This window comes from Chrysochloris asiatica, unplaced genomic scaffold, assembly GCF_000296735.1.
Source record: "Chrysochloris asiatica unplaced genomic scaffold, ChrAsi1.0 scaffold00350, whole genome shotgun sequence".
Lineage (NCBI taxonomy): Eukaryota > Metazoa > Chordata > Mammalia > Afrosoricida > Chrysochloridae > Chrysochloris > Chrysochloris asiatica.
The window spans coordinates 695,967-722,081 of record NW_006408868.1 but is presented as its reverse complement, the minus strand read 5'-3'; the positions used below and the strand labels follow the sequence as shown (position 1 = coordinate 722,081).

At 49.1% G+C, this 26,115-nt stretch overlaps 1 protein-coding gene across 2 annotated transcripts in view; it reads left to right on the top strand.

The window, feature by feature from the left end:
- Window positions 1-7,601: 7,601 nt before the first annotated feature.
- POC1A (POC1 centriolar protein A) overlaps window positions 7,602-26,115 on the top strand; it is a 116,123-nt gene continuing 97,609 nt past the window's right edge. Inside the window, exons 1-6 of one of the 2 annotated variants that reach the window (XM_006876017.1) lie at window positions 7,602-7,751; window positions 8,585-8,756; window positions 9,157-9,336; window positions 10,577-10,684; window positions 10,973-11,088; window positions 18,365-18,498. In XM_006876017.1, coding sequence (XP_006876079.1) covers window positions 8,596-8,756; window positions 9,157-9,336; window positions 10,577-10,684; window positions 10,973-11,088; window positions 18,365-18,498 — 699 coding nt within the window. In that variant the 5' untranslated portion in view covers window positions 7,602-7,751; window positions 8,585-8,595. The remainder of the gene's footprint in view (window positions 7,752-8,584; window positions 8,757-9,156; window positions 9,337-10,576; window positions 10,685-10,972; window positions 11,089-18,364; window positions 18,499-26,115) is intronic. The other variant, XM_006876018.1, reaches the window with a different exon arrangement.

The window sequence follows — 26,115 nt, the reverse complement described above, 5'->3', positions numbered from 1 at the left end:
TCATCTTGTTCAATTGACCCTTTAATCATGAGATAGTGTCCTTCTTTATCTCTTATGCTGGTTTTTGCCTTAAAGTTTATTTTATCAGAGATTAGTATTGCCACTCCTGCTTGTTTTTTATTACTGTTAGCTTGATATATATTTTTTCCATCCTTTAACTTTTAGTCTGTTTTTGTCTTTGTCTGTAAGGTGTGTCTGTTGCAGGCAGTATGTTGAAGGGTCTTGTTTTCTTATCCATTCAGCCACTCTTCATTGGTGCATTTAATCCATTGACATTCAGTCTAATTATCGATAACATAATGACAGCAGTCATTATGCTAATTTTTTGTGGTGCTGTTTGTTCCTTTGTTCTGCATATTTTCTTGTGCTGCATTCATGGTTTTTATGTTATTTCTTGTCAGTTTCTTCTTTGTTTTAATGTTTCCTTGTTCTGCTTGGATCTTCATTTTCATGATAAATTGTGAAGTATTAATTTTCTTTGGGGTTACCCTATAATCTGTTAAGTTTTCCTTGCATTTAAGACAGTCTGTTGTATCCTGCCATTGTATCGACCTCCTCGCCACCTGGATCTCTGCTCCTATATTTTTCCCTTCATTGACATTGTTAAGATTTTGATCTTTGGTTGGCTTCACAGGTCCTCTGAATTCATTGCTGTAATTTTGTTCTATTCTGTACTTTGCTATCTGTTGACTGAGTTCCAGGTGGTGTTACCACATCTGTCAATCTCTGGTTGTTGTCTGTTCTTGCTGGTTTTCATTCCAAAGAACTCCCTTTAGGATGTTTTGAAGTGCTGGATTTGCTTTCCCAAAATCTCTTAGCTTCTGTTTATCCTGTAATGTTTTGATTACACCATTGTATTTGATTGACAGTTTTGCTGGATAGATGATTCTTGGTTGGGAATTTTTTCCTTTTAGGGTTTTATATATGTTTCCTCATTACCTTCTTGCCTGAATGGTTTCTGCTGAGAAGTCACAGCTTAATCTGATTTACTTGACTTTGTAGGTAACACTTCTCTTTTCCCTGGCTGCTTTTAGAATTCTCTCCTTGTCTTTTATTTTGGAGAGCTTGATTATGATATGCCTCCGTGATTTTCTTTTGTGAGGGTCTGTCCTTCCTGGTGTTCATTCAACTTCTTGAATGTTTATCTTCTCATCCTTCAAGATGTTAGGAAAATTTTCTTCCAGAAGGACTTCTGAGATTCTTCCTGTTCTGGAATGCCAATAATTCGTAAGTTATTCCTCTTCATGTTATCCAGCATGAATCTTAGACTCTCTTCAGATTTTTTTAATCCTTTTTTCTGCTTGCTCCTCTATCTTAGCAGTATTGAGAGATTTGTCTTCCAGCTTGCTGGTTCTGGCTTCCAACCCTTCCATTCTACTCTTTTGCCCTTTCAGTGTATTTTCCATTTCTGATATTTTATTATTAATCATCTGGACTTCTTTTTGCAGGTTTTGGATTGTTTCCCCCGTATCTATCTTGTTTGAGTCTCCTGTAGCACTTTCTTGAGTTCTTCCTTATTTTATTACACCACTTTTCAGAGCATTTGAATTTGTTTCCATGTCATTCTTCTGAATTCCTTCCCATGCAGATCCAGAGCTTGCTCTTCTACTGGAAAGTCTGTGCCTGCTTCCAGCTCATTTGTCTCAGTTACTTTTTTCTGTTTTTGGACATGTGTTGAGATCTTTGTGTTTTCTTGGACATTTTCAGCAGTTATGTGGGTTTTTAATGCTTAAATGGATGTATGTTACTTTGTTGTTAAGCTTGCTGAGCATCGCCTGGTGGATATGATCTGGAGATAGGCTTCCCTTTTCACGTGTAATGCCTAACAGCTGTTTTTGGCTCTTGTCCAGAGGGTAGTGTATTATAGGGTATACTTATAGCTTGGCTATATGGGCACAGTTGCTGTCTCTTCTTGGGTAAGGTAGGGGGAGAAACCTGCAACCCCTAGGAGAAGAGTGAGGCCAAAAGGACCAAAGACAGAAAGCATATAAAAGCAGAGACAGAAACTACCAATCAAAAACAAAAATAAAATTGTGATTGACACCATCCACTGGCCTTTGCTATGCAGGCAGGGATAAAGGATCATGCCCAGGTCAACCTTGGGACTGGGTCTCAGTGTCAGGTGTCATAAGAAGAAGCCTGTGGCTTTCCTCTCTGTGCCATTAGAAAGCTGTGGGTGCAATGCTGGATCCTTTTGTGGGTGTGCAACAGCCCGCCTGAAGGCATCTGGGCAGTGAGGGCATGATCGGAGTGAAGAGGAAAGATACGTGAAAAATGAAACGTGAAAGATGAAAATCAGTCACACCTCTCTCTCCAGATGTGCAGCTCTGCGGCTTCTAGCGCTGGGTCACTGCCTCTGCTTGGCTGTGGCTCTGCCCTCGGGCTTGAGGACTTCTGGCTGCCGGCCACTGCAGCTAAATCGATTCAGAAATCACTGTATTTTGCTTCCACAGGCAGATTTCTTCACAGGTGGGTGTGGGGTGCTGGGGGCCAACCCTTAAACAAGATCCAAAGCTCCGCAGCTGTTCTGCAGACCACTCTTTCTCTGTTTTTTTTTTTTTTTGGTTTTAGCAGAGGAGCTTTCAGTATCTGTCTCTGCTTACCCACTCCCAAACTGGAAGTCTTGCTAATCCTTTTTTTTTTTTTCCTGCTAATCCTTTTTAAGTACTTAAATATCATTCTTTTGAATTATTTTTTAGTTCTATTACCTTTTCTTCCTCAGAAATATTTTCTGCCTCTGTATCTTGGTCATTTGTTTGAGCCATTCGCTCTTGTTTTTTTGTGTGAGTTAAAATTTTGATTGTCTCTGGGGCATAGTGAGGTTGTCATATGTGTTATTTAATTGGTAATTGTATTTTGAGGTGTTGACTCTCACCAACTGTCTTCTGTGGGTATAGTTAGAAAATGAAAGTGTGTGTACCTTTCTCAGCTTAGGGTGAGTTTGGTGGTTGTATTTCGCTGATCAGGTGGTATAGGATCTGGTATTGGCTCTTGCCCAGTGGGTGGAGCCACAGAGGGTATAGTTATGGTTGGGCTATATGGGCATGGTTGCTGTCTCCTGTTGGGTGGGAAAGAAGAGAAATTCCCATCCACCCCTTACACATATATGAGAACAAAACAGACTGAAAAAAGCACTCAATAATGAAAAAAGAAAATAATAAAGGAGAGGGAAAAAACCAAAACCAGATATTAACCAGAAAACAAACCACAAAAACTAAAAAGAGAAAAGAGCGACATGAAAATGGAGCTCTAGAAGAGAAAAATAAGAGAGAAAATAAAAGGAAGAAATAAAAACAATTAAAAAAAAAAAAAAAAGCCATGGAGAGAGAAGCTGAAAAGTAGAGCAGTAAAGAAAGATCAAAAGGAGAAAAATAGAAGCGGGGAAATTAGAAACAGAAGAAAAGAGGGAAAAACAAAAATGGAGACATTAAGGTTAAAATTCAAGGGATTGGAAAGAGAAGAAGGAGAGGAAAAAATTAACAAAAACAATTAAACAACGAAAAGGACAAAACCAATACCAAAAACCTGCAGCTATTGGATCCAGGAAGGAGAAAAGTCTCAGGGGCTCCTGCCAGCCAAGGAGCTCACGAGAAGGGTACGGGAGGGATGTGAAAGCAAAGTTCCTGACCTTAGATGAAGTTCATATTGGCCTAGATATTATTATATATGTTCAGGGCACTCAATTCAGAAGTAGTTCTTGGAGGCCCTTGATGGAGTTAGTTTCAGTGTCTGTTAGGACCACAGGGCAGCTGGGAGCAAGGTGGCTGGTTATAAGGGTTTCTGCTAGACCAATGCTGGTTTGGTAAGGTGGAGGGTCAGAGCAAAAGAGGAAGATCCCCAGTGAGATGGATTGCCAAAGTGGCAGCATCAGTGGGCTCAAGGGTGGCAACAATTGTGGGTTGGCCCAGGGCTGGACAGTGTTTCATTCTGTTGTGCATAGGGTCTCTATGAGTTGGTACTGACTCAGTGGCACTTAACAACAACAACAACAACAACAACAATAATGCTGGTTTGGTGACTCTGTGGGTTCTGTAGGTGTGGAGCTGAGCTTGCCTAAATCCAGGTACCAAAGTGGCACAGCTGGCCCCCTCCTCACACCAGCAAGACTCACAACCACACACCTTGAATTGGAGAGCAGAGTCTGGGCTGGAGGTGGATTAGGATGGGAGTTGGCCACACCTTTGGTCAGAGGTGCATGGGGAAAAAGAAGGAATTGAATGTTTCCTGTCTCCTGGGTGAATCTGCTCTGCCAGGCTACCATCTGTTGCAAAAACTGTTCACAAAAGGTTGCACCACATCTGGCTGGCTGCTCACCAGTCAGTCTTCCTCTGTTTTGGTCCCTGTCTAGCTTCTCAGCAAGAACTCAATCTACTTCTTAACCTTTCTTCTGAAGTTCAGGGTTTCAGGGTTTTCATCTGTGTCTGTTTCCTTTGGGATCTTTGTTGTAGAAGGTCTGTGTAGTGCATCTGCATGGTCTGCCATCTTGGTGGAAAGCAAGCCATGGTTATATCTGTAGTTTTACATGCATGTGAAAGTTGGACAATGAATAAAGAAGACTGGAGAAGAATTGGTGCATTTGAGTTATGGTGTTGGAGAAGAATATTGAAAGTACCATGGACTGCCAGAAGAACAAACAGATCTGTGTTGGAAGCAGTACAACCGGAATGCTCATTAGAAGCTAGAATGGCAGCACTTCATCTCTCATGCTTTGGATGTGTTATCAGGAGGGACCAGTCCCTGGAGAAGGACATCATGCTTGGTAAAGTGGAGGATCAGTGAAAAAGAGGGAGATCCCCAACAAGGTGTTTTGGCACAGTGGCAGCAGCAGTGGGCTCAAGCATAACAATGATTGTGAGGATGGCACAGGACTGGGTAGTGTTACGTTCTGTTGTGCCTGGGGTTGCTATGAATTGTGGCCGATTCGACGGCATCTAACAACAACAACAACAGTCTTTACTGAGAGCCCTGGTGTGGCACTGTAGGATGAGCACTGGACTGGTAACCACGAGGTCTTCAGTTCAAACCCACCAGGCACTCTTAGACTCCTAATACAGGGTTACTATGAGCTGGAACCAACTTGACAGCACACAAAAACAACAGTCTTTGCTGGAAAGATCGCCACGTCTTTTCTCTTGTAGAGGACCAACCTTGACCTTGTGGTCAGTAACTAAGTGCTGAACCATTCATTGTGCATCCAGGGCTCCTTTCTAGCCATCCTTGTTGTTAAGTGTTGTTGTTGGTGGTGTGAAATGATGTGTCACTGTGGTTTTGATTTGCATTTTCCTGATGACTAATCTTTTCATGTCATTTTTTCATTGGAGAAATGTTTCTTCACATCTTTTGCCCACTTTTTAATTGTTTTTTTTTTGTTTTGTTTTGTTACTGATTTGTAAGAGGTCTTTATATTTTCTGAATACAAGTGTCATATCAGATGTATGATTTGTAAGTATTTTTTCCATTTTGTGTTTTCAATTTTTTATAACATAGCTTTTGTTGGTTGGCTATGTGCCACGGAATCAGTTCTAATTTACAGAGACCCGGTATAGGGTTTCCAAGGCTGTAAATCTTTACGGGAGCAGAAAGCCTTGTCTTTTTCCTACGCATCAGCTGGTAGTTTTGAACTGCTGACATTGAGGTTAGCAGCCCAACTCCTAACCACTATGCTACCAGAGATCCTTATAGCTTTATTGAGATATATTTCAAGATATCACACAGTTCAGTGGTTTTTAGTGTATTCACAGATATTAGAACATTTTCATACCCTCAAAAAGAAACCCTTTAGTTACAGCCATCTATCTATCCCCTCACCCTACCCCAGCCTTTACTGTTAGGTGCCATGGAGTTGATTTTGAAACATAATAACCCCATGTCACAGGGTAAATCTGCCCCATAGGCTTTTCTAGGTTATAATCTTTTTGGTCTTTTCGCTTGCATGGTGACAACAGCAGCAACAATTTTTATGTAAGCAGATCATCAGGTCTTTCTCCCACAAATCTCCTGGGTGGGTTTGACCACCAACCTTTCCGGTAGCAGCCAAGCTCTTATACTTTGCACCCTCAGGCTTCCTACCCCAACCCTGATTGTTGTTGTTAAGTGCTGTTGAGTTAGTTCTGACTCAGAACAACCCTTTATAGGATTTTCAAGGAGTGGCTGATAGGTTAGAACCACTGACATTGAGGTTCAAATGGACTTTTGGTCCAATGCTTACCCTCCAGCACCACATCAGGACTCCACCCCAGCCCCAAGAAACTATTACTCTGCTTTCTCTGTAGATTTGTCTGTTCTGTACAATTCATTTGAATGGAACCATAAACTATAGGATCTTTGGTGAGTAATTTTGAGGTTCCTCCATGTTGTAGCATGTATCAGTACTTTTTATAAATGAATAGTAGTCCATTGTATAGCCATACTACATTTTGTTTATCCTTTTGCCAGTTGAACATTTGGATTGTTTCCACCTTTTGGCTATTATGAATAATGTGGCAATACACATTTGCATATTAGTTTTTGTATGGACATATATTTTTAATAAGGAGACCTGGCGGCATGATGGTTAAGCACTGAGCTGCTGTCCTAAAATTTGGCAGTTCGAACCCACCAGCAGCTCTGTAGGAGAAAACACCTAGACATCTGTTCCTGTAAAGATGACAGCCTTAGGAAACCCTGTGGAGTAGTGCCACTCTGTCCTATAAATTCTCTATGAGTTGGAATTGGCACACAGTGTAACAGTGTATTTTCAGTTCTTTTGAGTATGTACCTAGGAGTGAAGTTGCTGGGTCATCTAACTTTTTGTTTAATCCTTTGAGGAGCAATCTGTTTTCCGAAGTGACTGTACCATTTTGCATTCCCACCAGCAAAATATGAGGGTTCAAATTTTTCTACATCCTCACCATCACTTATTAGCTAACATTTTTTTTTTTTTTTAAACACTCAGGCGTATATAATACTTTAAACCACCAAAGGGCACATTCTGCAAGCCTGCCTCCTGGCCGCCAGCACTCAGTCCCTCTCTTTCTATGAATCTAGAGTCCTCAGCTGCTCCCTTTCTCCATGTCCCTGTCTCTGCCTCCATCTCTTAAGTGTTGCTGCTTCTCTGGATAGGATCCCGCATTCCACTTGTGCTCTTCTCCCTTGATGGTCCTAGGGTCCTCTGTTTCTGGACTGTAAGATTAACTTGTGGTGGCTGTGTACCGTGGATTTGGTTCTGACTCATAGTGACCCTGTACAGGGTTTTCGAGGCTGCAAATCTTTACGGGAGCAGAAAGCCTCATCTTTCTCCTGGGGAACAGCTGGTAGTTTCGAACTGCTGACCCTGAGGTTAGCAGCCCGATTCATAACCACTATGCTACCAGAGCTCCTTTTGTAATACAAGAAGACACTTAGAAACACTTTCTCTGAAATGAAACATTTCTTGCTAAGAAAAGTAAAACTTCGTGCCAAATGAGCCAAATGAATGACTTATGGATAAATAATGAGGGTTTATACTTAAGTTCTGAAATCAGTAGGTCTTACAGTTTTTTAGTGGGTTCCTAAGGATTGTCTGTACCCACAAGATCATGCATTGAGTGTTTTGAAGTACCTCCCAGTTGTTGTAGGAAGAGTCTGGGCCCCTGTAGAAGCCCCTTCCTCATCCATCTTAAGACGTTTGACCCACACTCTTGTGCAGGAGGACCCCACGCTGGAAAGGCATTTTAAAGGCCACCGAGATGCAATTACCAGTGTGGACTTCAGTCTCAACACAAAACAGCTGGGTAAGAGCAGACATCTTGCTTTAGGTTATGAACTGAGAGGACAAGTGTCCACCAGGGTGTGGGGTGGACATCACACAGTGCAGCAGGGATGCAGTAGCTCTGCCTGGCTCTGTGGCTTACTGAGAGCTGAACTTCAGCTGCTGGCTCTCTGAGAGCTGAACTTCAGAGCTGTTTTACAAACAAAGAAGGTGAGGATCAGAGAGGTTAGGGGCCTTGCTATGTTATATAACCTCTGAGGGTGGGACCAGAGGTAGCTGGCTTTTGAATATGAACTGTCAAAGGAGCCTGAAATGTTGTGCCTTTTCTGTGGATCTTTTATCAAGACTGTTGTCCACAAATAATACAGGCACTCCTTGTTTAAGATGCCCTCTAGTGAGAAGGAGCATGTGGGCACCCCATTCCCCCCCCTCCCCCAGCTGAGTGGTTCCCTTCCTTGGCCACTGGGGGGCTTATACATAACTGTCGGGGTGGCAGCTGTCTTGCTTTCACAGACGAGGCTCACTCATTCATTCAGTGCCCCAAGGTCCGTACCAGAGCTTGCTGGCTTCATGATACCTGTAGGATGGTATCCAGAGTAAACGAGTTATTTTTGGTCTGTTTGGGGGACCTCCCTAACAAGGCAGGCCTGCCTAGTGATTAAAGTCCTATTGGGTTGGCCAGGTCTAGTGCCCACAGGGTATGCCTATGGAAGCACTCAGGACATTATAGGGACCAGTTTCCCCAGAGGATGCTGGGAAACGCAGAGCTGGACGTATCAAGGGCTGTGCCCCTCCTCCCCCATCGTCCTGTTGGTGGCTCAAATCAAGGGTCACAGTGTTACCCACTCTTCTCAGCCAGTGGCTCCATGGACTCGTGCCTCATGGTGTGGAACATGAAACCCCAGTCACGTGCCTACCGCTTCACGGGTCACAAGGATGCTGTCACCTGCGTGCATTTTTCTCCCTCTGGCCACCTGCTTGCCTCGGGCTCCCGTGACAAGACTGTCCGAATTTGGGTACCGAACGTGTGAGTTCTAACTTTGAGTGGCTTATCTGAGACTGAGGCACTAGTGCCAGGGTCACCTTTACCCTAGTCCCATCCTGGTTCTCATAAACTGGTCACAGTGGGACATCCACCCCACTTCTGACAAGGGGCCATAAGAGGCAGTCTCCTCAGGTCAGGAGAGGGTGCTGAGCTGCCCATAGCCCTCCTAAAAGGGATTACAGGGTCTGTTGCTTTGTGCATGTGAGGGGAAAGGTTCTCCATTCCTTTTGGGGAGACACTGGCCTCTCTTTTGGGGATTGGGACATTGAGGTCTGGTTTGATTTTGGAAGGGGCCCCAGCAGGGCAGCAGCCAAGGAGAGCATCTGTGTGTTCATGGGCCTGCCTAGTGCCGCCTCCTGACTTGGGCTGCCTGTCCTCACAGTAAAGGCGAGTCAACGGTATTCCGTGCACACACAGCCACGGTGAGGAGCGTCCACTTTTGCAGCGACGGCCAGTCCCTCGTGACAGCGTCTGACGACAAGACAGTCAAAGTGTGGTCAACCCATCGCCAGAAATTCCTATTCTCCTTGAGCCAGCACATCAACTGGGTCCGCTGTGCCAGGTGAGCATCAGACTTTGCTTGGGGGACCCAGAGGCCCTGGGGAATGGGGTGGGTTACAGAGGAGCTGCCAGGTGTCAGTATCCTGATCTTGGGCACACTACTTAGCCTCTCGTTAACCTCCCTGAGCCCCAGTTTTCTTATCTATAAATGGGAACATTAATAGTTCCTAGATGGTAAGTTGTTAGGATGCAAGTCCAGTGCCAGCTCCAGTGGCTCTCTGACATCCATCTTGATGTAGCTCAGGCTAAGTCAGAAAGGGCCATGCTTAGGAATAATAGCAACAGCACCACTGACTGCATGTCTTTCACAATAGTCCTGCAAACTAGGGGCAGTTTCTACTTTGCAGATGAGGAAACTGAGGCTGAGCACTGTGCAGTCCCTTATCCCAGGGGCAGGGGGGAGCTGGCTTTTGTTTGGAGGGGTGCTGATTCTCGGAAGGAGTTTCTGCTCCAGAGTTGCTGGGTGGTGGGGTCCAGTGCCGGGCAGACTTCTGAGAGTGGGTGACCTGAAATCTGATCCTGTCTTCATTGTAGAGCGTGGTACAATGAGGTAGGCTGAAGGCCCTTATAAAGGTTTGAGAACTGTAGATACAAATGTACCTACTTCTAGCTTATTCTGTTCCTTTTAGCAGATCTTTCTCAGGTGTCAAATGTCTTTATTGCTAGGGGACTCTGGGAAACCGTGAGAATGAGAGTCCGAGGTCAGGAACTGTAGAGCTGCATCACTCTGAGGACCTTGTGCAAGTTACTTGTCCCCCTTTTCCTTCTTCTAGGAGGTCCCTTGTTGTTCTGAGGGACCTTGTAATCAGGCTCTGGAGAACAGGAGGGCCAGGTCCATAAAATGAGTGTGTGAGGACCACACTAAGCCTTTAATGGTGGGTCCCTAGGACCTCCCTATCTTGGTTTTTGTTTTGCTGGCCAGATGCAGAGAGAAATGTTGACTTGGGAGGCCATGGGTACAAGATACTGACAGTGGACTCCAATCTCCTTAGCGTTAATTGTACCAGCAGCCAGCACTGGCTTCCACATTTCTCCATGCCCAATACTGCTCCAGGAAGGGACTCCGTTCTTAGTCTCTCACAGACAGAGTGGGAAAGCCACTTGCCCAAGATCACTCAGGGTCAGAGCAGGCAAAGGAACCCAGGCAGTTGCTGGATCAGTCTCTTGGCAGCACAGAGGAGGGTGTGGTACGGAAGATAGTGTATGATACCCGTAATGTCTTGGTGACTTGACTTGTGCAGATTCTCTCCCGATGGACGGCTCATTGTGTCTGCCAGTGATGACAAGACTGTCAAGCTGTGGGACAAGACCAGCCGGGAGTGTATCTACTCATACTGTGAGCATGGCGGGTGAGTCCCCACACCTCCCTCCCCCAACAGGAACCCAAACAGAAGCTCCATCACTGAAAGATCCCTAACTGCTCAGAGGACTTTTATTTTAAAAAATGATGCTGAGACTCCACAGTGTCTCTCTCCTTGCTGCCCCCTGGCCACCTAGTAAAGAAACGTGCAGGAGGGAGGGAGTTCTCGGATGAAGGAGCAGCAGGAACAGATGTACAGGGAAGGGACACGCTGATGTCTTCAGATCTGTCCGGGACCTGGGAGAACCTATGGTGCACGGCTGCCCTGTTTTTTCAGCTTTGTCACCTATGTGGACTTCCACCCCAGTGGCACATGCGTTGCCGCCGCCGGCATGGATAATACAGTAAAGGTGTGGGACGTGCGGACTCACCGGCTGCTGCAGCATTACCAGTGTGAGTATCTAGTGTTGGCACTAGGGCCTTGGTTCAGTGCTTACCCAGCCTGCACTGCCTGAGGATGACCCTGGGTGGTGGGTGACTTCTGGGCCTATTGGGATCTCCTGGGGTGGTTAGTCTGGCTCAGCTGTCTTGCCTTTGAGCCTTGGTCATGAGATAGAGTAGTGCGGCCTGGCTTTTGACAGGCCCTTCAGTGCCCACCTACAAGGTGGCAGAACCTTCTGCATGCTGCAGGGTTAGGTGAGGAGCTTCGGAGAATATCTGACCAGGGCTCTTGAGGTTCTGTCTGAATTCTCATGGATTGCCTACCCCCCAGTGTGATCTCTGGAGAAGTGGGCAACTGACAGTAGAGATGAGCATTGGTAGGCCCTTGGCCACTTCTGGTCCCTTGCCATCCTCTGCATATGTGGACCCATGAACCACTGGTGGGCATAGACCTAACTAGAGGCCAGGTTTTGGAACCAGATCCTGGGCTCTGCCCTTAATTCATTTGTAGCCTTTGAAAGGCAGGGCAGCGGGTGTGGGCTCGTGTCAGGCTCCGGGTTTGGGGATGGGTTAATGGGAGTATAAAGTAGCTGAATGTGTTGCAGGGTATGGAACTGGTCTGAGTGAGTATGGCTGGGCAGGGCGTTGAGGCCCCCAGTGCTAGAGTTGGGCTGGAGGTTGGAAGGTGATGGGGGGCCCACAGGAGGAATCAGGAGTCATTCAGTAGGGAACATGGGTGGGCAGACAGTGGCTCAGGGCTGAGACCAGGGAAGAGGCAGAAGAGTTAGAGCTGTGAACTGTGGTTGTTGGCTTGAGTCTCCATTTATAAGTCTGTGGACTCACTTTCAAAATTCAAACCTGAAAATGGGAAGGACATGGCTGTACAAAGATGTGGGGCCCTCCAAATCCCATAGTCCCTTTCCTGGCTGATTTCTTAAATGCTTGACTGGCAATAGGAGAGGCTGGCTCTTTCTTGAGGTAGCCTAGGTGAGCAGGCCTCCTGAGAAGACGGAGAAGAGGCAGACTTGAAGAGCATGTGATGGAGGGTGGGCTCTGCAGCCAGCTCTGGCATTTCTAGCCATGTGATCTGGGGCAGGTCATTTGACTCCTCTGGGTTCCTGAGACAATGATAGGACCTGTCTCATAGGGTAGCATGGGGCAGATGGATGAGTTGGCTCATGTGAAGAATCGAGTGCCTGCACAGACAAAAACCAGGTACGGTGTTAGTGATGATGGTAACATTGATGATGCTGAGACTCTCTGTCTTGGTGTGTATGACACAGTTTGGCTTCCTGGGGAAGCCAGCCTGCCTGGTCAAGGTTTGCAGTACTAAACATTACCACCAGGTGGCAGGAGCTAACCACAAGAACTGGCTCCATTCTCAACCCAACGGGGGCCCTGGGGTTTGTCGCTGAGACTTCCTTTCAGAGACTTCTGACAGGACTGCAGCTGGGCTCTGCCTTCCATTTGAAGAATATGTTTTTCCCCTTCCCTCCTGCAGGCTTAGAGGCCTTTCTTTTGCTCTGGGCCACGCCCGGATTAAGGATTGGGGGTTGGGGTAGGTGTAGGTGAGTGTGGGCTGAAGTGGGACTCTGACCTGGAGCGAGGGACAGGGAAAGAGACAAGCACAGATCCTGTGCTCTGTAGAAGGTATGATAACTGTTTTTCATGAGGTCTGAGTGGATCTGGTAGAGAATCCACATAGGAATTATAGTACAGAGAAGGGCAGTACATTCTTGAGTCTTGACTTGTGACGTTTCGAGAAGAGGGCCTCTGGTGGCCTTGGGAGGGTCCAGGCCTAACTCGGTTTGGGTCCTGGACCTGGTGTGAGCAGGGCCCAGCATCTGGGACCCATTGATCAGGGACTTGAATGCCTTGCTCTGGCCTGGTGGGGTTCTGGCAGAGTTGGGACTCAAGGAGCCAAGAGATGAGGGTCATTGGAGAGGACAGCATGGGACTGGCCGTCTGTGCCTGGTATCTAAGTGAGGACTGGGCATGAGAGTAGGGGAGAGGCGTGGGTAGGGGAAATTGAATAGAATCAGATGCTGGCACTGAACCCAACTGGTCCTAGGGATCTGGTATGTGAGAACAGGATGGAGGCCCCTAAAACTGAGGGACCACTGAAAAAAATGGAAAAAGGTCCATAAAGCAGCCAGAGTGTGAGTTATGGGCCCCATCTCATAGCAGCAGGAGGCTGGGAAGAACAGAGATAGGGGAATGAAGAAAAGTGGGGTCTCATGAAGTATGTGGTCAGGAGGGTGAGAAGATGCAGAACCACTGAGGAGAGAAGTGGGTGCTGCTCAGAGGTCCCTGGGGTTCTCATGGGAGCAGGCTTGGTCATTGGTGAGGGCAGGCACTCAGTGGCTGGCAGTGCTGAGGAGGTCAGAGATAGGTGGATGATCACCAAAGCCAAGACGTGAGTGGGCCTCAGGTACATGTGGTTGACAACTCTGCTGAGAGGGTCAATCTGCTGCTGTGTTTTCTTCTTGTGATAGATGGAGCTACTCAGCGAGCTTCAGGATCTCATTTCTAGTCTAGATTGAGACTTGGAGGAGCTGAGAGCACCCTGTAAACACAGCTGTGTCCCTCATACTTCCCTGCCCCATGCATGGCACAAGACAGCTATTGTCAAACAAACCCCACAGCCTCTAAGCTCAGGAGAACTGGGTTGATCTGAGCTCATGGTGGGGGTGGGAGGGCACACACCGTCACCCCCTTTGCTGATGGAAGGACCTGGCAGGTCAGTCAGGTCTAGGTGCACCACTGGAGAGCTCTGTGGCTGAAGTCCTCTGCCTGCAAGACTCCCCTGTTGAGTTAGCAACTATTACCCTCACTGGGCAGGTACAATAGGGTTTGTTTAGAGGCCATTTCTCCATGAAGGACTCCCAGCTCTTCAGCAGCAGACACCTGAGCAGTTTGCTGTCCTACTCTGTAGGGCACCCAGGAGAAATTTTTAAGGACAAGTGACATCTGTGTCATCCTTGGATGAGCACCAGGAACTCTCAGCGTCCTGATAACTGCTGTGTGTGGCTACAAGCCTCTGTCTGCCTGCATCGAGGAAGGCCCGTCCAGTCTGAGGTTGGAGTAGTTGGAGTAGATGCTTTTCTGGTGCCATTTGCTCATAGATGCTGAGTTTCTTGGCTCTGACCCGTCCCTGCAGGAAGCAGTTCTGATTTCCCAATTCCACCAGGAGCTGGCGGTGCTGGTGGAGCTCTGAGGAAGTGGGTGAAGCTCCATATGCTCCAAGCCCACATTAGGACTGTTCAGACATCTGAGCAGCAGCCCCCGCCCCGGAACTATAATATGCTTGCTGCTGCTGCAGGACACAGGTCAGCATTCAGCCAGGCAGAGCTCCCTCCCCTTCTCCCTAGGGTGGGCAATGGACATGCAGCTGGGAAGCTGGGAATTTTGGTTGCCAGCCCAGGGCCTCCCACACTGCTTTCTTATTCTGTGATGACTCCCGCCATTTTCTCAGCTTCCTGGGAGAGGTTGTCTCCTTCGCTGCCTGTCCACAGTCTGTCCTGGCTCTCTCTCCAGAAGCTTGAGTCAGAACTCGGGTCCTTAGTGCACCCCTGTACTCTCACCCCACTCCTCATAGAATGACAGTGGGTTTTAAGGCAGCTGTGCAAGGCCCCCTGGTGGTTCAGTGGGTTAGGCATTAGGCTGCTAATCGGAAGGTCGGCTGTTTAAACCCACTAGGTGCTCTGAGGGAGAAAGGTAAGGCTGTCTGCTTCCTTAAAGATTTACAGCCTTGGAAATCCTATGGAACAATTCTGCTCTGCCTTATAGGGTGAGTTAGAATTGACTCTAGTGGCAGCGGGTGGATGTAGTATGTAAGATCTGCTTCCTTTCCGTAGAGTTTTGTATGTATGTGTGGTTTGGGTGAAAGTTTGCAGAGCAAATTTGTTTCTTATCCAACAGTTTGTAAACATTGTTTTGTGATGTTCGTTGCAATCCCCTTAGTATACTGCATTTTCTTGGGTTACCCTGTTTCCATTCATCCATCTTTTCTGCCCCATTTTGCCTTCTTTGTTTCTCAGGTAAATACTGCCCTTTTAGTTTCATAAGGTTGATTATTGTAAGGCGTATGTACCTCCTAGGTGTTATTGCTCACTTTATAGGCTTGTTTGGCTAAAAGGTGATCTCCAGGGACTTCCCTTGGAGCTTTGTGCTGGAAAGGGCTCACGTGACAGCAGTGCCTGAGCCTCATTGGCTATTTCCTACCCATTCCTAAAGTGGGCATGGACATGCATTTGGAAAGAGGGATATTTTGGGTGGCCCTTATTCCTGTCATTGTGTGACCCCAAAGTCCTTTGGAGACCCAAAGCCACTGTGCCACTAGTAATGCCAGCTGTGCATCACAGGAGCCACCCTGGTCCTGGGACAAATAAGCTGAGCCATTTATGGTGTGGCCTGCCCCTGATGGGTGCTTCCTCTTTGGGCACCTTGTCTCTGGTGCTCAGGAACCTTCCAGCTCACTAGAGGTGTGAGCCTGCAAAGCCAGGCCAGCTAGACTAAGTCTCTTGCCTCTCGAAGCATGACACACTCTTAAGTGGGGGAAGGGCTCACTTTTATTAGTCATTCAGTTGTATAATCATCTGTGGCTGCCCTCTCGTGGTTTTTTACTAAGTGTTCTGGAAATTCGCATTGTAGAAATGAAGAGTGCTGTGCCAGACCCCCTTAGCCAGGGTTTTCCCTTTGGATTCCTCTCTGCTTGTGTGCACACGAGGAGTGCAAGCCATGCTCTGCATTTCTAATACTCTGCTCCCATCCCTGGCGCCTGTTCCATCTTTGCTGTGCTGTGGCTTTGTGCCCCTGCTTGGCATGCCCCCAGTGGAGGTAAACACTGGTGACTGCTGGGTCCTGATCCCCTCTGTGGCTCGAGTGCAGTGAGTGTGGGATGTGGGGACTCTCCTTGGCCCCAGGAGCTGGCTGCTGAGACCCTGTCAGCCCTTCTCCATGCTGCTTCCCAGAGTGCCTGGTGCTTGGAGAGCGTTCAAATATAAGTATCAGGTTACGTCAGGCGCTGCCGTCACATCCACAGTCCTCAGCACAGTGCCTCAGCAAGACTGCCAGTGGAAGAGTTCTGTGCATCCCTGTGGGCTCTGTTGAGAACTGTGCTTGGTGGCTAAGGTGACTCCAAGACCTGCAGTGGTTCCTGCAGCTCGCAGTGCCAGGACAAGGGGTACTTTTAGATTCTCTTTTCTGTGTGTGTCAGCTGCGGCAGGGTCATGACCATCTTAGTCCCATTGGGCTCCCTCTCCTGGTCTATTGTCATGAGCAGGAAGGCCCCTGGGTTTCCTTTGCAGCTGACAGGCTGTGATGCAGATTAGCTGTGAGTTGCTCTGTCTGGGGCTGCCCCAGAGCCTCAGCTCCACTAACTCCACCTAGAACTTGTCCTTGGCCTCAGGGGAGGGCTGTGTGACTAGCGTGGCTGCTGGATACCCAGCCTAAGCACCCATTTCCCAACCATTTTCTGAGTCCCATTGAGCCCGCTGGGCACCCAGCATGGCCCCTGCCTGATGAACTTGTGGTGTCATGGGGGACCCAGATGTAAATCAAAGCCACATGTGTAAAACCAGTGCTCTGGAGAGTGCATGGTTGTTTGGCTCATGGTGCTACAGGAGGACAAATGAAGACCAAGGGAGGCTTCCTGGAGGAGGTGACTTTAGGTGAGCTTTAAGTTCGGGGAACGAAGAGAGCAAGAGTTGCCTAGCACCCGGAAGAATGAGGGATAGAAAGACTCCACAGCTTTAAGCTTACAGGGCCAGAGTGTCCAGATCTTGGAGAGTGAGGGCTGGGACTAGGGTGGTGGTGACAGTGAGAAGAGAGTCGTGAACTGGATGAATCTGTTGAGTTGGATGGGATACTAGCGGCAGAGGAGAGGAACATGCATGCTGACTCCCAGGTCTTGAGGGCTCACTGTGCAAAGGCCTCACAGGCTTAAACTCCTAAGATGTAGGTGCCGTGGTGCAGCTGGAGAAATTGAAGCACTGTGTGGTCAATGTGCTTGCTCAGGGTCACAAGGTGGGAATGTGGAGTTTGAACCCAGGACTGACTGGTTCTTGAGCATGTCTTATCATTTACTCAACTGCCCCTTACACACCATCTCCTGGAGGGCACTAGTATCATGGTTAAGTGCTTGGCTGCTAAGCCAGAGGTTATCAGTTTGAACCCACCAGCTGCTTAGCAGGAGAAAGATGTGGCAGTCTGCTCCTGTAAAGATTTGTAGCCTTGGGAACCCGATGAGGCAGGGCAGAAATGGACTTGATGGTAATGGGTATGTTACATTTAAGGAGCTCTGGTAGCACAGTAGTTAAGTGCTTGCTTGGCTGGTAACCAACCCAGCAGGTCTGCTGCTGTTACCATGACAGCCTAGAAAACCCTAACAGATGGCTGTACTCTGTCACCTGGGGCCATTGAGTCAGAATCCACTTGATGGCACACAACAACATGTTACATCTAAGGGTCCCTGTTGGCGCAGTGGGTAAGTGCTTGGTTGCTAGTAGTTTATTGCACTTGTTGGGTTGACTCTCTCAGCATCTCTGTTGGGGAGAGGAAAGACCTGATGCCCTGCTTCTGTAAACATTGCAGCCTAGGAATCCTTATGGGGCAGTCTTCCTCCATTCTATGTGAGTTGGAATTTACTCAGGGGCACCTAACAACAACAATAGCATGTTTCATTTGAAGTTAAATGGTTAAGTGCTTCACTGCTAACTGAATGTTGATGGTTCAAGTCCACCTAGAGGCACCACAGAAGAACAGCCCAATGAGCTACTTCTGAAAAATTGAAAATAAGAGTGCAGCTTATTCTGACTCACATGGGATCACTTTGAGTTAAACTGGACAGATAGCAACTACTTTTTTATGTTATATTTGATTTCCCTAAAGTCACAGTTTGTAAGACAGATTAAATGCTGCATTTGAGTATTCTTTCTGCTCCAGCTTGACTGCTCAGAGTATGGGAGAGGCTAGAGGAACTCCTTGCTTTCCATAGCCTTGTGTCTCTGTCCTCTCTGCCTGCCCTCCATCCCCTCTGCCTGCCCTCCATCCACTTTGCTTGCCCTCCATCCCCTCTGCCTGTCTTCCATCCCCTCTGCCTGCCTTTAGGTATGGAGGAATCGTCTCCTGTCTTTTCTGATCATGCTGTTCTCCTTGGAAATCCGTGTGGGGCTCTTCCGGCTCCTTTGAACAAAGACCACCTGGCCCAGCCTCTCCTAGCCTGACTTCCCACCAGCTGGGTTCCCGGCTTTCCACTGGCCCCTGACAGCTGTCCTTCCCCACCCAGTGCACAGTGCAGCAGTGAATGCCCTCTCCTTCCACCCCTCGGGAAACTACCTGGTCACGGCCTCCAGCGACTCCACTCTGAAGATCCTGGACCTGATGGAGGGCCGGCTGCTCTACACACTTCATGGGCATCAGGTGAGGGGTGTCAGCCGGGCATTGACCCGTGTGGAGTGGGGCGGAGGTGCCTCCTCGAGCCCTGTTCACCTGAGGTGACCTTCCCTGGAGCTCATGGAGACAGCTGCTGTGGGACCTTCACAGCCTGGGCATTGGAGCAAGATGCACAAATGGGCTTACAGGGAGAACTCTCCCTGTGGCTTTAGGCAGAAGTACAGAGCCTGGTAGTGGTGCTGCTGAGATGGGATGTAGGTGGGGCAGTGTCTGAATATGGTCGGCCAGCTTCCTCCCAGACAAGTGTGAGTGGATCGGTCCTCTAATGGTCTCAGGAATCCTAGGACAGACATCTGCGCCTTTAGGGACAAAGACAGTGACGAGTTTTTGGCAGAGGCCGGTGTGAAGGAGTGGAATCTTCTGCATGGCCTTTGTTTGGAGAATTCCTGGAGTGGAATCAGGGGAGCAAAGACCTCTCTCTGAGTGGCTGTCGTCAAAGCACCTGGGGCCTTGGCTACTCTAGATGGTCACTGGTTAGGCTGCACAGGCTCCTGGGAGCTTGAGCTGGGCTACTTGGGGCTCTTCCAGCAGCTGGCCTGGGCAAGGGCCTTTCCCATACCTACCCTCAGGAAGTATGGCTAAGCAGAATGGTCATCAGTTATGTTCCCTGGTGGGACACTGTCATCACCCCCAATGCAAGTAGAGAACATGGAGCCCAGAGATCTGAATTCATCCCCTTCCCTATCTATGAGCAGGAGGCAGGCAGGATGGAGAGTGGGGCACAGTTAAGCCTGGGTATGCTCAGGTATCCTGGGTGGGGTAGCCAGGTGTGGGGTGCCTACATCGGGGCTCTCTAAACTGTTGTCTGGATCTCCTTGCTGTCTGAGGGCACATGGGGACCATCTGGCCACAGCTAAGGGTGAAGAAGACCTCTTTTACTGCTGCCTTGGGGTCTGGAGGCCACTTGCTACGCTCAGCCTTGTAGGGACTCCTGGTATTCCCTGTCAGAGACTTGCCTGATGTGAGGACCTGTTCATACCAGGGGGACTGGCACAGCCAGATGTGATGAATGGATGGGCTAGAGGGGGGAGGGGTACAGCTATTACTGTCATGAGCCTGTAATCCCCATCTGGGGAGCTGACTTTGTTAGTCGGCCAGTGATTTAGATGCACAAATAACGTGGTTTAAGGAACTCTGGTAGCGTAGTGGTTACGAATCGGGCTGGGAACTGCAAAGTCAGCAGTTCAAAACTACCAGCTGTTCCACGGGAGAAAGATGAGACTTTCTGCTCCCATAAAGATTTACAGCCTCGGAAACCCTGTATACGATTGCTATGAGTCAGAACCGACTCCACGGCACATAACAACAACATAAGGTGGTTTGGATTTTATTACCAGGAGGGCTTTTGAAAATCACATGAATCCTCCTACTTCTCCCTGCCCCACCCTCCAAAGAAAAAAATCAATACACAAAAATGAGGTGTAGACAGATACCTCTCAGTGACTCCCCAGCAATTTTTCCTTTTTTATAGAGATTCTTTAAACAGCCACCTCCCTCTTGCCCTGTGCTCCCTAAGATTTCCATAGCTGTGCCCTAGCGCTGCATCAAGCACATAAAGGACACTCCTGAGTTGGAACATGGAGTTTGGGGTGTTGAGGCCATGAAGTGGAATTGCTGGTTACCTCAGTTTCAGTGCCTAGAGGAAAGGAGAAAATAGAGCAGAGAGCTCATCTCTGTGAGTTTTGCCATCGGTTTGTCCCCCTCGCTGCACTCCCCACCTCATTATGCTGGGCACTGGGTAATGCCCTGGGAAGGTGGATAGAACTGAAGGGAAAGCCTGAGACAAGTGAGGAGACTGGGAGAGGCAGGCTGAGTCTTACAAGGAGTTTGGGGTTGTGGCAAAGAGGCTCGCCCCGCTTCTGCCGTCCAGAGCGCAGTTCAAATGAGGACTGGAACCGGCTTGCAAGGCTCATGTTTTTTTCACCCCCACTTCCAAAGTTCCTGTTGAATCTGATCATGCTGCTCTGCAATGGTTTGCCACAGTTTTAGGGGCGCTCCCTCCTGGGATACACATGACACTAGCCCTACTGCAGGGGAGTGCTGGTACCAGACATGGAGTCCCTGGGCTTGGCCAGCCATGCTGCCCAGCTCGGGCTTGCTCAGGGCTCTGCAGACAATTCAGGATGGAGGGCAGCCAGTCGGGCCCACTCTGACTCTGCCTCATCCTGCATGTGCTATAGCCCGTCTCTTTCCAGAGAGCACGTATTCTTTCCTTACCCTCCGCCTGCACACAGACTGCTGGTCAGCTCCGTGTTGGTTCCCACAGCTGTCCCAGTGGTGAGGTGCCCAGTTTGGCTTGACCTGGCCTGTTTTCCTTGCTCCTCTGCAGAGTGGAGTTGCCGCATGGAGAAGACTTTTTCTTTGGGGCTTATCTGGGACGTGGAAGCATGGTCATGAAGGAGAAGTGTGAGCTAGGGGCTGGTGTTGGGGTACAAGTGTGTGGGTGTGTGAGGGAGGGCTGGCTGAGAGCCTTATTTACCCCAAACAAAGCCCAACTCACCCTCTGTGGCCCCAAGCTGGCAGCGCTAGGACTGAGGTTTGCCAGGATTTTCTGTGGCTCCTTTGTTGGGCCTGGCTCTCCCCTGGGCTGGGGAAATTCAGTCAGCCAATATTGGCTTCCTAAGGATGGATAGTGCAGTCAAGCAGCCTTAATTTGGTCACCCTGCCATCTGGGCTAAATGCTTGGTGCTTGTGGAGGTCCATGGACAAGAGCAGGGGCTGCTGTACTCTGCCTAAGAAGAGAGAGAAATCCCTGCTGGTGGTGGCCACACAGGACCCAGTGTGTTTAAAGACCTTAGGAACTCATGAGAGCTCCTTTTGAGAGACAATGTTGACCTGTTGCCTCATCTATAAGAAGAAGCTCTTTGAGATTCCCTTGACCCTTTGGGGGCACGTGTTGCTCTCTGCTGAGTCCTAGGGAGAGGGCCTGACTGGAGGGCTGATATCATGGCTAGGAGTGAGGCTCACAGTGGGTGGGAGCATCACCTGATGCACCTAGATGCAGGTGGCTAGTGCTCGCAGAGTCTGGGGTGATGCACAGCTATACTCTTTGCTGGCTTAGCATTCTGCTTTGGGAGATGATGATGTAATGGAGGCTTGGTGTCTGTGTGCCTTTTGGAGCATAGCTGCCATCAGCCTCTTCCTGAATTGTGTGGCTGGGCAGCCCCAGGACTTCAGATTGGGTCCTGCATGTCAAGGGATCCTACCCCATGGATAAGGAGGGCAGGTTTGAAGTCACCAGGCCCAGTGAGAGACATCTGGACTTGCAGGGCCCCATACGACTTAGGCTGACAGAGCTCAGACAAGTTCTCAAGTCTCAGTCATTTCCACCATACTCAGTGTGGCTCTCTAGGATAAGCATGCAACTGCTAGGTCAGTCTGAACCTCAGGGTCAGCAGTTCAAACTCACTAGCTATGAATCAGTCGCTATGAAGCAGAACCAACTCGATGGCACTTAACATAACTTTTATCAGTTGAGTTATGAGTTCACTCCTGTTTTCAAATCCCTGGTCTGTGTGGGTGTTGACTCACCTTGTAGACACTAGTATTTTGGCCTCATGGACAGAACCCAGGAAACTTTGCCTTGGACTTGGAGGACCGCCTCATGGCAGCCCCAGGTAGAACGCCTGTGGAGAGTGGACAGCTGAGCTCTTTTGCCATGGAGCAACAGCTCCCTCAGGCTTCCATTTGTACTCTGTGATAAGCAGGTTGGGGTGTGGAGGCCAACAGAGAAGCCTGTCCCAGAAAGCAGCTGCTGCTGGGGTGAGGAAGGAGGAGGGGTGCTAGGTGCTGGGTCTATGCCTCCTTGTCCTACTGTGCAGGTGGCCTGTGCAAGCCCACTGCATGCAGAGGCACCGCTCTGGGGGTAGTGGGTAGAAGGCCCAAGGGGAACAGACTGTGGGGCTGCCACTCTCTTGTTTGGATTGAGGCTGGAAGTCTCCCTGATGTACCTTTCATTGTTTCCTAAGGTCATAGGGGCACCAGAATGGAGGAGCTTGCCCTGTGTCAGGCTAACTTCAGGATTACCCTCTGCAGCCCTTCGGTTCCTGGGCTGGACCTATGTGTTGACCTCAGGGTGTGAGGGCCCCCTTTTAGCCCAGGAATCTGACCTAGTGTAATTCTCTGGTGTGAGATTGGCCACACTTTTTGTAAATCTACTTGAAGGTATTTGGGCAGATTCATTTGTTAAGCATGGGGTTAGGCATTGTTTACAAGTTTCTTGAAGTCACCTGAAGAATTCTGCAGGTCTTTTCCGCCATTCTGGCTTTGGGGCTCTTTATGGGTGTGGCTGGGAACTGTGAGGGGTTCATGTTCCTGGATACCACGCATGCTGTACCCAGGACTAGAGCTCCTTGGCTGTACTGGGGCCGATGAACTCTTCAGAGGCTACCATAGGGTGAATGTGGCTGAGTGATTTGGGTGGTGGACAGAGAGCCGGGCACTCTTGCTGGTTTACTTGTGTGGGTCCCTAACCTCTCAATTGCTTTGACCTTGAGTGAACTCAGCAGTAGAGGAGGCAGATGGTGACAGCAGATACTGACACACCTCACCTTTGCCAGGACAGGAGAAAGCGCCTACTGAGGTCAAGAGGTTGCGTGCCCCTCTACTCCTCACCCAAGGCTGCCCATCCTAGGCAAAGAATGGATAGGTAAGGGAGAAACTGCCCTTCTGGGTATGGTGCAGGGCTCCTTTTCAGCCTTCACCACTGGAGTCACTGGACTGGCAAAGAGTCTGCCCTGGGCCCATCACCTGAACCTCTTCAGTTGAGATTGAGTGCCGAGGTGCATATGAGGTGTTCGATGGATGATGATGCCCAGGTTTCTGCAGAAAGACCCAGTATACCCAGAAGGAAACAACTGGTACCTGCCTGCTTCTGGCTTTGAGAACCCACGGTAGCCGCCATCTTGTGGCGCTGCTTCAGCACGAGCTCCAGAGGCTACAGATAGGAAAGGAAGGGGAGGGGCCAGTGAGATCAGCCCATTCCCAGCTTTGCAGGGACTGGCCAACATTGGGCATAACCTAGACTTTGCTGAACCTCTTTTCTTATTTGTGAGATTGACATCTCTGTGCCTGTCTCATAGGGAGACAGAGCATGTCTTAATTGCTGAGCATTAGACTGTTGTTGTTGTTGTTAAGTGTCGTCGAGTTGATTCCAACCCATAGTGACCCTGTATAGGGTTTCTGAGGAGCAGCTGGTGAGCTTGAACCGCCGACCTTGCCGTTCAAACCACATTGCAGTCTGGCGCAGTTACCCACAGCGCCACACCAGCATTAGACTGTAGGTCCATAGTAAATCTTCACAGCTCTTGGAAAGTTATCCAATGCTATTTTAGCTGGGAACTCATCACAAGGCCATTAGAAGTTCCGTTTTATGGGCGAGGCCCTAGTACCGAGTGGGTGGACATTCAGTGTTCATTAGGAAAATAAGTCCATGGTGAGACTGTCTCTGGTGACTTAGCCGCCCCATTGATGGGGTGGGAGGACCACCTGTTTCCTGTCTCCCCCCGACCCAGGCAGTCTCATGGGGAGTTGTCTAGCTTTTTATTTTGCTCAGGGTTGATCGCCTCGAACACTCCCTTGCTTTGGCTTTCCTTTCAGACTCCCGTTTGGTGGGGTACTGAGGTGACTCCCCTGGCCCAGACATTCTTGTTCCATCTGCTGTCCCTCATCACAGGCTCGAGGGTTATTAACACAATTTGCGGCTTTGCCACAGCCTGTTTGCGATACTCCTTCATTATCCCTGATCTACCATCATCTTCTCTGGGGCCTGGCTACGTGACAGGCTTGGGGCTGGCTGAGTGGCTGGAGGTACCAGCACCCTTCTGAGGTTCTGGAAAGTCTCGCTCAAGGCATCAGCCATGCCCCAACAGTTACACAGAAAGAAGGGAGTCCCTGCTTCTTACTTGGTTTAATAGACTTTGGGGTGTCAGAACTGCAGAGGAGCCTTTCCCCCCACCTCACCCTCTCACTTCACTGAATAGAGACCAGCTGGGAGAGGGAAGAGCCTTCCCACTGACTGCAGCTGTTGTTTGAAGCCTTGCACCCCGAGTGAGGTCCTCACAGTCTCCGTGGCAAGCGTGGGGGCAATGGACTAGAAATACAAATTTGTTTTCTGTGTTTTTCTGAAACATGCTCTCGAGCCACGCATCTTTGGTTTAAGTCCTCTTGAGCTATTTGGGAGAGCACAGTGGGTGGAACGTGGGTGGGGAGGTAGGTCTGGTGTTAATGGTTGTGCAGTTGGTGTACATGGCACCGCAGAGTGGCTTAGTGGCACAGGGATAGATGGGCACATGGTCCCACACACCCTCGTTGGTCCACAGTGCAGTAGGCAGCCATCACCACAGACCCAGAGCCTGCATAGGGAGTGTGCACAGAGACTCAGTGAGAGATCATGGGCTTAGAGGACGGGGCCCACAGGGGTTTACTGAGCACTGACGCATGCTGGGCCCAAGCCCAAGGCTGGGGAAGTGGAAACAATGGGTGCTCTCAGTAAAGTGGGTAGGAGTAGGACAGCAGGGCAGGAGGAAGGCAATTTGGGCAGAAAGATGTTCTCAGAATATGTCTCTCCTCTTTGCTGGTTGTGTGTACTTCAGCTTTTGTCCACTTACTTCATTTTGGAAGAAGACTTTGATGCTCAGGAACATCATGTCTACCTTGAATGATTAGACACCTCCTGGGAGAAATGAAAGGGTATGAAGGGGGAGGACAGCTCTTCAGTTCACCCTAATGTCACCTAGAAGTTATCTTGTCCTGTTGGCTCCTGCCAGCAATGTGGGATTGAGGGCTAGAGTGAGTGTCCTCTGCCAAGGTGGGGCGAGAGCCTGGCTTTTCCTGGGCAGCAGCTCCTGTACAAAGGCTTCTCCTTTGTCCATCGGGTCAGCACTCAACAAAACTCCAGCCCCCAGGCCACGATTGCTGGGCACCCTGCAGACAGTAGCAGAGCATAGGGTCCTCCTCAGCAGGGACCTGAGAAAGAAGCAGTTTCGTAAACTGGACTGTGGTTTCTTTGCCTGAACCTGGGCTCACAGGTCAGAGTGTCCATACCAAGGCCTCTCAGCCTCCTAGGTCTCCAGATCTGCTTGACGGAGTGTCATTTGTGTCTACTCCTCTTTCTCCCTGACTCAGAGAACATGTGGTATGGCAGTCCTGCTTGTTCACTGGCAGGCTGTGCATCTGCGAGCCAACAAAAGAACATTTCAAAACCCTTGGGAAGTGACAGTGGGGTGGGAGGTGCCTGGTTGGGCCTTTGCCATTGTGGCTGTTGGAACAGTGATCACATTTTAGTTGTGTAGGGGCCTCACTGCGTCAGGGGAGAGTGTGAGCAGAGCAGAGAGGTGTAGAAAAGAACTAGAATTGGCCAAGTGAGTGTGGCTGGAAGTTGGTGGGATCAAACCACCCTTAGCTCCTATGTTTTACTTTTTGCAGCCATGCTTTGCTGTGTGAGTGAAGAAAGCGGTGGTCAGAGAGAGGCAGTGTATACTGGAATGACTGGGTGTGGGTCCAGCCAAGCTCAAGGGGCAAGTATGGCTGGTCAGGAGAGCAGGTGGAGTGGGGGGCTGGAGTACATTCAGTGCTCAGGATTAA